The sequence below is a fragment of the Salvia hispanica genome, chromosome 4 (genome assembly GCF_029641045.1).
Source record: "Salvia hispanica isolate PSC_SH4W2 chromosome 4, Shi_PSC_v1, whole genome shotgun sequence".
Classification (NCBI taxonomy): domain Eukaryota; kingdom Viridiplantae; phylum Streptophyta; class Magnoliopsida; order Lamiales; family Lamiaceae; genus Salvia; species Salvia hispanica.
The window spans coordinates 21,241,043-21,255,206 of NC_142695.1; the positions used below are offsets into that span (position 1 = coordinate 21,241,043).

Below are 14,164 nucleotides of genomic sequence, written 5' to 3' on the forward strand. Positions count from 1 at the left end.
AATTTGATTTGTATTTCTTCTATAATTTTACTTTGTGAATTATTGATTGGCTAGAAGCTATATAGCTAGGGGTGGGTAGGTACGGTATACCTTATCGAAACCACCATACCGTATACCTTATTTATATTTTATAATTTTAAAAATAAATTAAATATAATTTATTCATAATTATATTTATATTTCACAACAGATTTTATAATTAAAAAATATATAAAATGTATTTTATATATAATTGTGTTTATATTTTTGTGGTATATACCTTAGTTTACGATATATACCGAATTTCGGTATGCAGCGGTATACCGCGGTATTTAAAAATTCATACCGTTACCTTATCGGAATCTTTCGGTAAGGTATTATACCGTACCGAAAGTCACGGTATACCAAAAATTCGGTATTTTCGGTACGATAAGGCCGGTAAGTCGATATTTCGGTATTTTTCCCTGCCCTATATATAGCATTATGTGTTGTGTTTTTTTAGTATAATTTTGTTGTGAATCATTTACAAGTAACATTTGAATTAATGAGGTGTACACTGTCACTACATGTGGAGACCATATCATATCACAAATGATCAAACTATACATTCACCAATTTAACATAAAATCATCACTAATTATCTAATTTATGCACTCATCAACTTAAAGTATTAATTCAAACATAAAAAGTTACTAAATTACGAAAATCTTGTTTTTTTTATGATTTTACATCTTCAATGTCAAGTAGGGACAAAAGTTGGCCTTAGAGATCGGATGTGCCGAGTGGAAGGGTCACCGCTCAACAGATAAAAATTACTCTAGGGTTTATTGCTAACTCGCCTGACCCTATATTAAATATGTTCTAGATCTGTCATTGTGTAGGAGAGAAAAAAGTAGAAGAGTGAATAAAAGATAATGTAGGATAAGGTAATTGTGCTATAGGAGTTTTTTGCCAAAAAGAATAGTAACTCATTTAGTTAGAATGTCCCAAAAGGTAAAATGAGTTACTTAGGGGTGGGCCATATGGTGTAAAAGTAATTGTAGTATATAAGTAAATCGAATAAAATTTAAGTTGTGATCAATGTCGAACCATTCTTAAGGGTCGAACTAGAGACCAAATTAGGGCCCTCCATTTTTTTCAATCTTGTGGTTAGGATTAATTTACAATTAATTTAATATTTTATTCAATAAAAACATGCCGAGGGGTATTTTCGGAAATCAGTTTATTAATCTGCATAAAATACGTGAATCTCTTTCCTTCTCTCAATTTTTCGATCTTCATACAATCTTCACACAATCTTCAACAATCTCCATCAATTTTTACGCAATCTTCTTCAATTTTCTCGCAATTTACGTTAGATGTATAATCTGCATCAACATCTTCTTTAATCTGCATCGATCTCCACGATCTACCTCAATCACGATCTGCAATCTGCAATTCCTTCAATTCACGTTCTACCTCCATCGCGTTTTGCTTTCTCAATTCACTATCATTTTTCAATTGCGTCAATTCACGATCTGCATCGCCGGACAATCGCGATCTGCATCAAATTCTCGATTGATCTGCCTCAGTTTAGGATGACATTTAGTTTCGGCGGTGATCAGGCGAGCGTTGATGCCCAAAATCATGAGAATCCTCGTCAAACAGAGGATTAGGATCACGATCATTCTTGATTGCACAATATTTATTTTGTTTTTTGGTTTTTGGTTGCCACCTTCTTGTACAAAGTTTACGTAGCAATCTTCAATTATGTTAGCTCTCCAACTACATGTGCAATGGGGCATGTACGATATGGTGCAGGTGTCGTATGATCTGAAGATGGGGATGAAGGCGTATTGGGAGGTGGCGACACGGAGGATGGTGGATAACATAGTGTTGCACTTGATGTTCAACATGGAAAAAGTGGTGAATAAGGAGATGTCGGTGGCGGAGAGGATACTGGACGAGCTGATGTCGGTGGCGGAGAAGATGAAGAAACTGCATAGTAGTGTGGAAATCGTTATTATTTAGATTTCGATTTTACTTTATTCAACTATGCTAAAACTTCATTCAGTTAGATCATTAGTTCATTCAACTAGGTTAATACTTCATTATTTAATTTTCTATATTACTTCATTTGATTAGGTCATTACTTCATTTTTTTATGTTCTATTACTTCATTCAAATAGTTTCATCACTTCATTCAATCAGGTTTTTACTTTAAGGGATTCTTGAGCATATGAGGAAGAGTGATCAATACTTCACATTTACTTCATTCAACAAGTATACCACTTCATCACAATAGGATTTTACTTCATTGAACTTCAATTGGGTTATTACTCTAGTCCATTACCTTATTAAATGAGGTTATAACTTCAAGTAACGTTGATGATAATAAAAAAGATTTAATTTTCTACCATTGCAAGTGAAGAGAAGAAGGAGCGGAGATCCTTGAGGGCAGCGTAGGATTTGGGGTGATTGGATTTTAAATAGGGGATCAATGATCATAATGAGGAGACTTCATGCCACTGAGTTGACTCACTCCTCTTCTTCTGCACTAAAAATATCCTTTCTTGTTGCGTTGGTAGTACAATGAATTGAGGAAATTTCTATTTGGAATTTCCGATTTAATTTTGTGGAAAATTCATTTATCAATTTTTAATCTTAAATTTCCTTTCTCTAAAAATAAACTTGAGTTTATGGAATAGAAAAGATCAGATATCAATCTTAGGATTTTAATATAAAATGCTAGTGTTGATGGCAGATGATAATCAAAAATATGACTCCTATTAAAGAAGTCAAAATAGAAGTCAAATTTGATTATCATCTGCCATCAACACTAGCATTTTATATTATAGCATTTTATATTAAAATCCTAAGATTGATATCTGATCTTTTCTATTCCATAAACTCAAGTTTATTTTTACTTCTTTGACTTCTTTATTTTTGACTTCTTTGAGTGTGGGATAGGACTTCTTTGATGGTCAAAATAGAAAAGATCATATTTTGACTTCTATTTTGACTTCTTTAATGGAGTCAGAATAGAAAAGATCAGATATCTATTTTGACTTCTTTGATGGCAGATGATAATATCTATTTTGCGAATAGGAGTCATATTTTTCTATTATAGTTTATAAAATAGGAGTTCCAGTTCAATTTTACTATAAATGGCAATAGGGTCTCATCCTTCCACTAAGTCATTCTACTCAAATTTCATTTAAAACTAATACTATATACAAGTGACACCCCTATTCTACTAATTTTTTTCCATCCACTTTTCTAACATTTCTTAAAAATCGTACCACCCATAAATGGGACTCCTAATGGCGAACAAAGGGAGTAATGAATATCTTTGACCACTTGGAACCAAAATCACTAGACACATCCAAACATGGGCTTATTATATAAAACAACAATAATTGCTTCACAAGGTAAGCAAATTTCTTTCCCGGAAGCATTCAACAGTGTCCTTGAGAGTGTCCTCAAGCGGCCTAAAACTTATGCCCAAACTTTCAGCTCTCTCTTTAGATATTTGGTAAGGCTGCTTAGCCGGCCGATCCTCCGTTGTTCTGTAATTATTACTCCATCATATAATCCTTCGTATGCAATATAGTGAGTCTAATAGTAGTAAAAATGGTTACACTGTGGGGAGGTTTAGAGAAGGGAAATTGCGTTTCAAAATGTCGATTGCTTCGAACCAATAAGCCACCCTCCCAACCAGGCAGTATCTGCCATTTGCAGAAGGATTCTCCATCGCTGCAATATGTGCAAGAGCAACGTCTCGAACATCAACACATCGGTACACAACATTAGGCACCAACTGCTTTCCTGCACATAATTACATAATGTTACATATATAGAGGAGCTAGCTAGTTACATGAAATGAATTCGGAATACCTTCTTTGATGAAATTGAGAAGAGCAGAACAACTCAAGTTGAGAGATTGCTGCAGCGGAGGGCCAATGGTGAAGCCCGGGTGTAATGTAACCAAATCGAGCCCATTCTCTCGTGCCATTTTCCATGCGGCTGTCTCTGCTAGAGTTTTAGACAGAGAATACCAATCCTGCGCGATTATTTCTGTCATCGATTGATTCATAACTGCTAAATGGAGTACATTTTTTTAAAAATATTGTAGGAGTATATAACATTAACATACATTCCTCTCCCGGCAGAAGATTGGATCCGAAAACCAAGTCTCATCAACTATAACATCTTCTCCTAGGTTTAGGGAATCGTAGTTGAATATAACAGATGTAACCGAAGATGTGATGACTACTCTTTTGATGGTTGATGCTTTAATGCAGGAATTGAGTACATTGACGGTGCCCTTGAGCGCAGGATCAATCAGCTCTGTCTGTAGATGCCAAAATGTGTAATTAACTAATTCACACCAATTATGAAAGAAATTGAGGCGAATTAGGGACGAGAACCTGTGGATCGGAAACGTTAATGGCAACGGGTGATGCAGTGTGGAACACTGTTTGGCAGCCATCAACTACAGAATCGAAGGATCCTTCATCGAGTAAGTCGGCTTCGTATAAATGCAATCTCTCATTAGCTCCTTCGAGTGATGTTAGATGCCCAACCTTGCTTGACTCACCTGCAATTTTATTGATTACACCACAATTCATATGCAATTATGAAGAATTGTGAGAAGATAAGATAAATTGAGAGAGAGAAGACTGACGGGGGTTCCTGACGGTGGCCCTAACAGTGTAGCCACGTTCGAGGAGAAGCTTGACCAACCAGGACGCTATGTAGCCGGATGCTCCTGTAACACACACTACCTTTTCCATTTCTGATTCCACTCTCCCTCTCCCCCTTTCTCTCTCTCTTATAATGGACGACCTCTTTGCCTACTTCCAATAGCAGAATAAATATCCTATGCAACCACGTTTTACTCTATATGGATTCACATAATTATTTTCAATGGTTTATAAATATCCAAGCAGGACCATAGAATTTAACAATATAAATTACTGACACTTAAAATGCTGTTTCATTTTCTGAATTGTCATTAATATTCCCGACTAACCAAATGCTATACCTGATACAGATATCTAAAACTTAAACAAACTATACCAACCAATAATATTTATTCTCGCAATTTTCTTCTTGGAAAGTTATATTTTTATTTTTCTTTATAAGTGAAGTAAAATTTTTTTAAAACAATTTGAGATTGGGAAAAAGAAGTCGTATTATAAAGAAGAGAAATTAACAGTGATAACCGTTGGTGGGGTTTGGGTCCAGCTCTTGACATGGCAACTAATTTTGTTCGAGGTCCAAACATTCACATAAAAATATCTCATTGCTATAAATTTTTACCGTTGCTCTCTTCATCTTTACTTTGAACATCTCATGAATCAAACGCAATACATATTTAATCTCGAGATATAATCTTGCAAACTAAACAATAGTCTAGAAGTTCAATCACATGCAACTATAATATTAAATTTTCTTTAGTATTAAATACAGAGTAGATTTTATTTCTAGTTTATCGAAGTAGGACGATAGAGTTAACTACTCGCCTAACAATATAAATTAATGACATTTAAAATATTGAGTTTCATTTTCTGAAGCATCATTAATATCTACAACTAATTTAATGTCGGCAGAGATATCAAATACTCAAACAAACTATACCAACCAACAAGATACATTCACTTTAATCGCATATATATTCATTTATTTTCACAATCCTTTTTCTTGATAAACAATATCCTCTTTGCAAGTAAAGTCAATATCTTTTAAAAACTATACTTGAGATGGGGAAAAAGAATATAAAGAGGAAACTAAATGTGATAATTGTTGATGGGGTGTATCCGGCTCACGTCATGGCCACTAATTCTGTTCTGGGTCCAAAGAATTGGTCTTCCCCTTCACAAAAACGTCTTACGGAGCCAAAGGGTGTGTCCGGCTCCCGTCATTGCAACTGATTTTGTTCTAGGTCCAACCGGGGTCCATTGCTTGGAAGGCAATTATCCTAACCGTTGGTTGGACTACAAACTTTGATGTTTCATATCATCCACACTATTCTAAGATATGATTGTGATCTGTGAAGATATATAGTTAATAGCAACAACCAAATGTTTTAAACATCTAGCGTTTGTAGTCCAACGGTTAGGATAATTGCCTTCCAAGCAATAGATCCGGGTTCGACTCCCGGCAAACGCATTCTTTATTTTTGTTTTATTAACACAGCGGCTGTACTATCCAAAGTCCAAACCCAAACTCGCTGAAACTTAAGCCAATATAAAAGAAGCCTATTTAAAAGGCACTATCATGATATATTAGAAGCTTCAATATGTACTACATATTCTATTATAGCAACTAGATGAAATATTTGAGATCATCTTCTTGGCTTCCCTCCCTCAACTTGGCCAATGCAGCAGTATTAATCTGCCTCACTCTCTCCCTCGACAGCTTTAGCAGTCTCCCTATCTCCTCGAACGACCACAGCGACTCCCCGCTCAACCCGTAGTGCAGCCTCAAGATCTCTGCCTCTCTCTCACACAGCTCCTCCATAAGCTTCCCTATCTCCGCCCTAACCATCTCCTTCTTCATCATCAATTCCGGACCCAGCTCTTCAGGCCCCGCTATTATATCCTGCACAATCCAATCCAATCCAATCAATACTGTTTCATCATGTATGTCAACATATTCTTTGAAATGTGAGTTAACCAACCTGCAGGGACATGTAGCCATAGCTGGTCATTACTTGATCCAGAGAGATCGGACCTCTTTTTCCCTCGAGAGCAAGCCTTACAGCTCCTGCATCCACATCGATAGCTTCTGCGATCTCTTGGTACGTAGGAACCCTTGCTAGCTCTCTGCTTAACTCGTTGCTGGCTTCGCAGATTTTGGGGATCAGCTCGCTTATGCTGCCCTGTACATGAGAAGCTAACCATATATTCACTAATTATGATCCTCAATTAAGAGAAACTCTGAGCAATGAATTTGCTAGAGCTGAGGGTTTGTACCGGTAATCTGATCATCTTCGACTTGCTTGCTACTGCTCTGGTGATGGATTGCCTGATCCACCAGTAAGCGTATGTTGATAGCTTGTAGCCTTTATCTGGATCGAATTTGATCGCACCTCGAAGAAGGCCGATGCTTCCTTCCTGCCAAATCGAGATTGAGTGAGTAATTAACAACAGTTATGAGTTTCAGGAATGCTGAGATTGAAGAGACCTGAGCCAGATCCTGCAAGCTCAGTCCTCTGCCTAGATAGGAAGAAGCAATCGACACAACGAGGCCGTGATAGCAGCTAGTGATTCTATTCTCTGATTCTCTCCCATCCCACAAGATCTCGTCTAGTTTGCGCCGGCTAATTCCTGCGGCCATGGCCCATTCGTTTGAGGAAACATCATCTCCCCCTTTTTCCGCTACTAATCCTCTTCTCACAGCTTCAATTCTCTCTCTTTCCTGTTGCATCAATTAGATCATCAGAGAGAGATTTGGGGAATGAGGAGAGGCGAAATCATTAATCCATGGATAAACTCATACCTTGAGATACCTGGAGAATCTCGCCTCTTCTTTAGGGTTCATGAATCTCGATTTTCCCGCCTTTTTGGGCGGCAACAACGCGATCTCATCATCCTTTTCCACTTCCACTTCCACTTCCTCTTCGTCGTCATTGTATATGCGATCCAATGTATTTCTTCTTTTCCTTCTCCTCCTCCTCCTTTTCCTTCTGATTATAGATTCGTCGCATTTGCTTTCTCTCTCCAATATCCTAAGGGGCGACGGCGTAGTAGTTCCGGCGAGCTGCAAAAAACCGCCAGCGGGAAGTAGAAATATATCTTGTTGAAGCGCGGCGCAGGTGTAATTGGATGAAGATTGAGGGAGACTTGAAATGCAGAGATGTGACGAAGTGAATAGCATATTTGGCAATTTAGGTGAATGGTTTGAGCGTATATGCATTTGTGCCGGAGCTGATGCCGTTAGTGTGAGTGTGGGATAGATTGAATAACTGTGTTCCAGAATTTTTGGAGTTTTTTTATGGTGTTATTAGCCTCAGCACTTCGTAGATATTTTTTTCGTTTTTTTGGTAATTGGTGAATCACACTTCCTTTTTATTCAAAAAAATCTACAACTCCATTTCTGTGCGTGTTTATTTGGTTTATACGATTTTGAGTAGCCAACAGATATTTTAAAATATAAAACCCATCACATTCTTTAGATTTATATTAAAACAAATTTAAATTATTTTTTTAAAATTTTGTGAGTGAAAAAAGTAAATGGATATAAATTATTTTTAAAATTTAAGTTTAGTAAAAATGGTTGAATTTGATGTGATATTTACGTATTTGAATTTAGTGTAAATGATTGGTGACTCTATAATAATTCTCGTAATTTCGATGTCAATTAAAGTTTGAAATTTATATTTTAAATTTAAAACATGGCTTGCTTTGTAGCTAACCAATTAAATGGCTCACAATTATTTATACTCGATATTTAATTTATTGACACCTAATATCATCAGATTTTCTAAAAAAAGTTTTTTTTCTCATAAACTTTGAATTTGACATATAATATCACGGATTTAAATAGTTGTTTAATTTTTTCCACCAACGATAAAATTTGGATACATTTCATTTGTTATTACATCATATAAATAAGGTATCACTGAAAATTGATAGTGATGTGCAAATTCTCTAGAAGCCAGATATGGTTATCCATCTCATTTTAATATAGTTGGACTTAGTTATTAATAGGAAAAACTAAAACAACTATTCAAGTTCGTAATATTATATGTCAATTCAAAGTCCGTGGAAAAAAAAATTTTGGAAAATTTCGTGATATCAGGCGCCAATTTCCCTTAATTTAATGTAGGTATAGTCTATCTTTTTGTTTATTTATTATACTATCTAATTGATTTCTTTTTGGTTATTGTTTTGAAAAGATGATACTACCTCCGTCCACCAAAATTTGTCCCATTTTTTAATTTTCGTCCGTCCTCCAAAATTTGTCCATTTCACTTTTACAATTTTTGGTAATGGGACCCATCTTCCACTAATTCATTCTTATTCACATTTTATTATAAAATTAATATATAAAAGTAGGACACACAATCCACTAATCCGTGCCGGATCAAAGTGGGACAAATTTTGGTGGACGGATGTAGTAATAAATAGTTAAAGTTGAGATAAAGTAAAGAAAAAGAAAGAATAATATAGAGGAAAGTTGTATATATATTATTCTCTTACTTACTTTACTTTCTTTCCACTTTAAGTACTTTATTATCATTTTTCCCAAATACTTACCGGAAAACAGTCAATTACTTGTTCAATTCCTTATAAAATTAGTGGTTGGAAAGCTGGTAAAATGTTGTACTACTAGTTTAAAATATATACTCCTACTACATGATTGAAAAAATATAGTAAGAAAACTGAAAAGTATGCTCATAAATTTTTTTATTTTGCATTAAAACTCGTGTCTTTTCCAAAATCTATGTATATAGGACGGAGAGAGTATTATTATTATAAGAAATAAATTTGAGTTGGACTTTAAATCCCAGAAAAGGAATTTATCCGCGAATGTCAAACAAACGAACTGTACCTCTGCCTGAATCAAATCACACAAAACATTGGAGTAATATATGAACAAAGATGATTTCCAATTCATATTTCTTGGCATAGGAAGGCTCTTAACTGTCAAATCCATTTTGCCTATTCTACACTTAGCACATTCTGGAAAAGGATACAGAAGATACTCTACAAAATTAGATGTAATGTTCATGAGAGCTTGTACTCGAGCATATCTCTGATGTTCAACCGAATCGACGGCCCCATCGACGAGCATACATGAGCACTTTTCCAGTACACACCTTTTGCCCCTGTCGGCTTGTTTGATTCTACCGATTTCTGCAAGTTTTAATGCCAATTACTCGAATGCTTCTAGCATACAACACAGTGAAACAAAGATCACTTACCACAGCTGCAAGAAAGTTTGCAATGAGATCTTCCTCTGAAAAATCTGCCTTTCCGAAAGGTAAGTGGACAATCCCAGTTTTATCGGCTCGATATTCAACTTTTCCTTTCTTGAATTCCTCTATTGCCTGTGATAACATTTTACATCGCAGGAACCTTTAAAAACTTATACAAATTCATCGACCCCAAACATAAGAAGATTATCTTCAACAGTTCAAGGATAATAATCTTCAACACCATGAACCACAATGGCAGGTAATATGTTCAGTTTCAGTATAGTTTCTCACCATATACTGATATTAATTAAGTTGTTTGCTAGTATTAAATGAGATGAGTATCGGAGAGCGTGTACCTGTGGTATGTTTGTAGTCACTGTACCAGCTTTAGGGTTTGGCATCAATCCTCGTGGACCTAGAAGTTTTCCTAGGCTTGCAACCTAATAATGAAAATATATGTCAATAGGGATCCATGCGTAAAAAAAAGTGCAATGAACAACCATAGCCAGTGGTGCAAATACTATAATCAATCTTTATCCTAGGGATCTAATCCTATCAATAATAGTACTAGGAAAATTAACAGTAAGGATAAATTTTGTCCATAGACATTAACTACAAATCAGTAAATGAACGGAATTCTTTAAATATAATCAGTATAGATAAGAGCAACTTAATAGGGATATATATCATGACCTTAGGCATCATATCTGGTGTTGCAATCAGTTTATCAAAATCCATGAATCCACCTTTAATCTGGGCTATCAAATCTTCTCCACCAACAATATCAGCTCCCGCATTTTTCGCCTCATCAAACTTTTCACCTGCAAAAGAAAACCAACTGGGCAAATGAGGCTAACAAGATAATATGGCATAATAAAGCCAACGATAGAGAAAAGGAACACATCAGGGAAATCATCTGTATACGCAAGATGTATGATTTCGTAATGGTTGTTGGTAGTATCTAAGTCAGCATGAAGCTTAACATGAGTTTGCTTATTCCACTTCCGAAACCAGGAAACCAACCAAGTCTCCTTTTTGCCCTTCATTTTAATTCATTCACATATTTCTCTCATGCTGAATGCGTTAAACTTAACAGATAGAACATATATGTGATTACCTTGTGTTAGAACAGCAACTTTAACAGTCTGACCAGTTCCTTTCGGCAGATTGACCTAAATAGTATTTCAGTAAAGAAAACATTGCAACATACATTATCAACAGGCAATAGTTCCAACCTTAGTTTTTATATTGAACAAATAATGCTAAGAAAGCTTACAGTTGCCCTCAGCTGTTGATCATTATACTTGGGATCAATATTGAGGCGGAAATGAGCTTCAACAGTCTCAACAAACTTTGTACTTGCTGATTGCTTGGCTAATGATATAGCTGTTTTTATGTCATACTCCTGTTTGATTTCTCTCAATGTTTGAATTCCCAAAAACCTCTTCGACCTCGTCTGTCAATTGCAACCAATATTTTAGGGTTCTACAAAATTTCAGTGGGAAGGCTGCATTGTTAAGGACCCACAACTCAATGGTAAATTCTAGCTAAGATGATATACATGTAGTTCCCAAATTGGACAATTTGTGAACCACGAAGCTTGCACACACTCCTACTTTTGCTCGGAAAAAATGACTAAATCAAGAAAAGGTCATTCATTCATTATACTGTTGCACAAACAAAAATCAACCAAGTAAAAGAAACTGCAGAATTGTTGTAATTGTAACTAGACTTAACAAACCACAGTTTGCCCCAATTCACATACTCAGTGATCATCAAGAATAAGTACATAAAAGTATAAAACACATTGAAGTTAATAGAATTGCCTAATGCTTCTAACAGCAACAGCTGTAAGATCATATTAATCCCAATTATCATCTACCAGAAAATGAATTTGAGCAAGGTAAAAAAATGAAAAAAAGGAAAATCCCTAATTCCATACATACTCTGTCCCTCTTCAAAGGCAGCGCAGCCTTGCCTTTCTTGGGCTTGGTAGCAACCGCAACAGAACCACCGCTTTGTTCTTGCTGCTCCTCCGCGGCCTCAATCGCCACCTCATCTATAGTAGCTACGGCGGAAACGACGAATGATTTTGACAGGCGGCCATTGTCACATACCCTATGGCGCTGGAGAAGTAACGGAGAGAGGGATAAACTTAGGGCGGCAGTGGAAAAGAAATGGTTTTTCTTGGTGGGTTTTCGGAATGCGAGGGAAGGGGACGCGGCGGAGGGACGGTGGAGGTCTTGGAGACGCGGCGGAGGAGTGAGAGTGAAAGCGGTGGACGCCATTGTCGAAGCAATAAAAGTGAGTTTGTGTGATGATAGTATATAGATTGGTCGATTGATTTGGATATCCAAATGAAATTGCGCAGTGCTGATAAGGCTGCACTTCAATTGGACATTTTTGTCAATTAAATTTCGGAACTCAACTATATTGAGTCATTTATATTGTTTTAAAAAATATATATATTTAATTGCTTTTATTTTTTTCATCACCAATTTTACTTTCTTTATCTTTTCAATTTTATTCTTCTAATTTACTTTTCAACCCAATTTCTTAATTTATGTATCTAAAAATTTTGATCCAACTAAATTAGGATGATAGGAGTACTTTCCATAGAAGATACTTTCTCTATCCCACAAAAATATATATATTTTAAATGACTTAAAAATTAATGCACAATTAGTAAAGTAAGAGATAAAAGATAATATTACTTAAAGTTAAATTAGTCGTGTGATTCAATTCCTGCCATACATAAACATTTCTAAAGTCTATATATATCTCATAACATAGTTCACAATACTAATTTCATAGCTTCCAATCTTTCTCTTTCTCTGCACTAAATTCTTCCATCTCATATTTCACACATAAATTCCTCTATTTTCTATTGGAGCGGAGCTCTGCAGATCCAGGCAATAGAAGACTGCATAATTCAACCTTGGGTTTATTTGTTTAACTTCATATCTAGTACTTTAATTTATTATTTTTACTATTTATATATGAACATCTAAACATCTTTAGTTGTGCTAGATCTATCTTATATACTTGAAGTATTTTAGTGCTAACAAGGTTGCTTGTCATAAGTGCACTTGCATCTACAAACAATATTAGTTTTAACTAGGGCTGGGAAAAAATACCGAAATACCGAAATATCGGCTTTATCGTACCGAAAAATACCGAAAATATCGAATTTTCGGTATACTATGACTTTCGGTACGGTATGCTACCTTATTGAAAAATTCCGGTAAGGTAACGATACGAATTTTCAAATACCATACCGCTGCATACCGAAATTCAATATACACCGTAAACTAAGGTATATACACAAAAATATAAACACAATTATAAATAAAATATATTTTATATATTTTTAAATTATAAAATCTATTATGAAATATAAATATAATTATGAATAAATTCTATTTAATTTATTTTTAAAATTATAAAATATAAGTAATATTCTAAAAACTCTTGTCACACCTCAACCCTGATGACATATACACTTACTATAAATAAATTCAAAATTTAAAATAAACAATCCACATGTCAACTACATAAAATCCACATATTATATCAGATGTATATTTCAAACTATTCTAAACTGTAGTGGGACTCTCTCACCATTCTATATACTATACATTTATCTACATGCAAAAAGATGAGGAGGAGAAGGTTGCCAAAATGTGTCAGCCGCCGACCCTGATAACATGTGGAGTTCCTATGACTCACGTCAACCCAAAAGGTTCACTGATATCTTATTCTTGAAAAATATTAGTGGTTTATATGAGCCACAACTCAGTGTATATAAACATTACCTTTAATTCCACATACAAATATCAAACACAATCATTCACCAACATATATCACAGGAAGTAATAAATATCATAAACAATTAATATTCATATGCATATGTCTCTCCGTTCTTTTTATTATTCTGTGACAGATCAAGTCTGGTATCTACCCGGGATTTCCATTGTATACGATCCGAAGGTCCCTTTTCATTGTTTGACCTTTCCACGAAGGCCCCTCTTTTCATTTTGACCTTTCCACGAAGGCCTCTCTTTGCATATTTTCTTTGACCCGTAGAACCCAGGGCAAGACTGTCACATATCCTCTTTAATCTAACGATTCAAGATATTCTAATGCCATATAAAAACATATTAATCGCATCACTCACATATTCATTGCACCAATCACATATCTATATCATATTTCACAAATTAATTCCAAATAACACTACTATATCAAATTCATATCATATAATCCAAATATTCACTC

At 35.1% G+C, this 14,164-nt stretch overlaps 3 protein-coding genes and 1 non-coding gene across 4 annotated transcripts; 1 reads left to right on the plus strand and 3 right to left on the minus strand.

Annotated features, from left to right (window-relative positions):
• Window positions 1-3,145: 3,145 nt before the first annotated feature.
• On the minus strand, window positions 3,146-4,832 carry LOC125192098 (phenylacetaldehyde reductase-like). The gene is made up of 6 exons (XM_048089554.2): window positions 4,646-4,832; window positions 4,389-4,558; window positions 4,115-4,312; window positions 3,856-4,021; window positions 3,600-3,786; window positions 3,146-3,527 (listed from the first exon to the last, which is right to left on the minus strand). Exons 1-6 carry the CDS (start codon window positions 4,752-4,754, stop codon window positions 3,383-3,385), a joined length of 975 nt encoding a protein of 324 aa, XP_047945511.2. The 5' UTR covers window positions 4,755-4,832; the 3' UTR covers window positions 3,146-3,382.
• Window positions 4,833-6,060: 1,228 nt separating this feature from the next.
• TRNAG-UCC (transfer RNA glycine (anticodon UCC)) lies at window positions 6,061-6,132 on the plus strand. The gene has a single exon. It is a non-coding gene; the product is annotated as a tRNA-Gly (tRNA).
• A 79-nt stretch (window positions 6,133-6,211) lies between these two features.
• On the minus strand, window positions 6,212-7,991 carry SIG4 (sigma factor 4). Its single transcript, XM_048089548.2, has 5 exons — window positions 7,465-7,991; window positions 7,150-7,383; window positions 6,939-7,079; window positions 6,644-6,844; window positions 6,212-6,564 (listed from the first exon to the last, which is right to left on the minus strand). Exons 1-5 carry the CDS (start codon window positions 7,879-7,881, stop codon window positions 6,289-6,291), a joined length of 1,269 nt encoding a protein of 422 aa, XP_047945505.1. The 5' UTR covers window positions 7,882-7,991; the 3' UTR covers window positions 6,212-6,288.
• A 1,569-nt stretch (window positions 7,992-9,560) lies between these two features.
• LOC125192099 (large ribosomal subunit protein uL1c-like) lies at window positions 9,561-12,277 on the minus strand. The gene is made up of 7 exons (XM_089069838.1): window positions 11,833-12,277; window positions 11,163-11,342; window positions 11,004-11,058; window positions 10,580-10,707; window positions 10,243-10,326; window positions 9,893-10,018; window positions 9,561-9,824 (listed from the first exon to the last, which is right to left on the minus strand). Exons 1-7 carry the CDS (start codon window positions 12,172-12,174, stop codon window positions 9,696-9,698), a joined length of 1,044 nt encoding a protein of 347 aa, XP_088925964.1. The 5' UTR covers window positions 12,175-12,277; the 3' UTR covers window positions 9,561-9,695.
• Window positions 12,278-14,164: the final 1,887 nt, after the last annotated feature.

What these genes read in the sequence shown, in the direction of transcription:
- LOC125192098 (XM_048089554.2), bottom strand. Translation starts at nt 4,754, where the DNA reads ATGGAAAAGGTAGTGTGTGTTACAGGAGCATCCGGCTACATAGCGTCC. An exon ending in TCTCAATTTCATCAAAGAAG is followed by an intron (nt 3,787 to 3,855) that starts GTATTCCGAATT and finishes AATTATGTGCAG; the next exon opens with GAAAGCAGTTGGTGCCTAAT. An exon ending in TCTCTAAACCTCCCCACAGT is followed by an intron (nt 3,528 to 3,599) that starts GTAACCATTTTT and finishes TAATAATTACAG; the next exon opens with AACAACGGAGGATCGGCCGG.
- LOC125192099 (XM_089069838.1), bottom strand. Translation starts at nt 12,174, where the DNA reads ATGGCGTCCACCGCTTTCACTCTCACTCCTCCGCCGCGTCTCCAAGAC. An exon ending in TGCCTTTGAAGAGGGACAGA is followed by an intron (nt 11,343 to 11,832) that starts GTATGTATGGAA and finishes TGCAATTGACAG; the next exon opens with ACGAGGTCGAAGAGGTTTTT. An exon ending in CACCAGATATGATGCCTAAG is followed by an intron (nt 10,327 to 10,579) that starts GTCATGATATAT and finishes TTTCATTATTAG; the next exon opens with GTTGCAAGCCTAGGAAAACT.
- SIG4 (XM_048089548.2), bottom strand. Translation starts at nt 7,881, where the DNA reads ATGCATATACGCTCAAACCATTCACCTAAATTGCCAAATATGCTATTC. An exon ending in GCTTGCAGGATCTGGCTCAG is followed by an intron (nt 7,080 to 7,149) that starts GTCTCTTCAATC and finishes TCGATTTGGCAG; the next exon opens with GAAGGAAGCATCGGCCTTCT. An exon ending in CGAAGATGATCAGATTACCG is followed by an intron (nt 6,845 to 6,938) that starts GTACAAACCCTC and finishes TCTCATGTACAG; the next exon opens with GGCAGCATAAGCGAGCTGAT.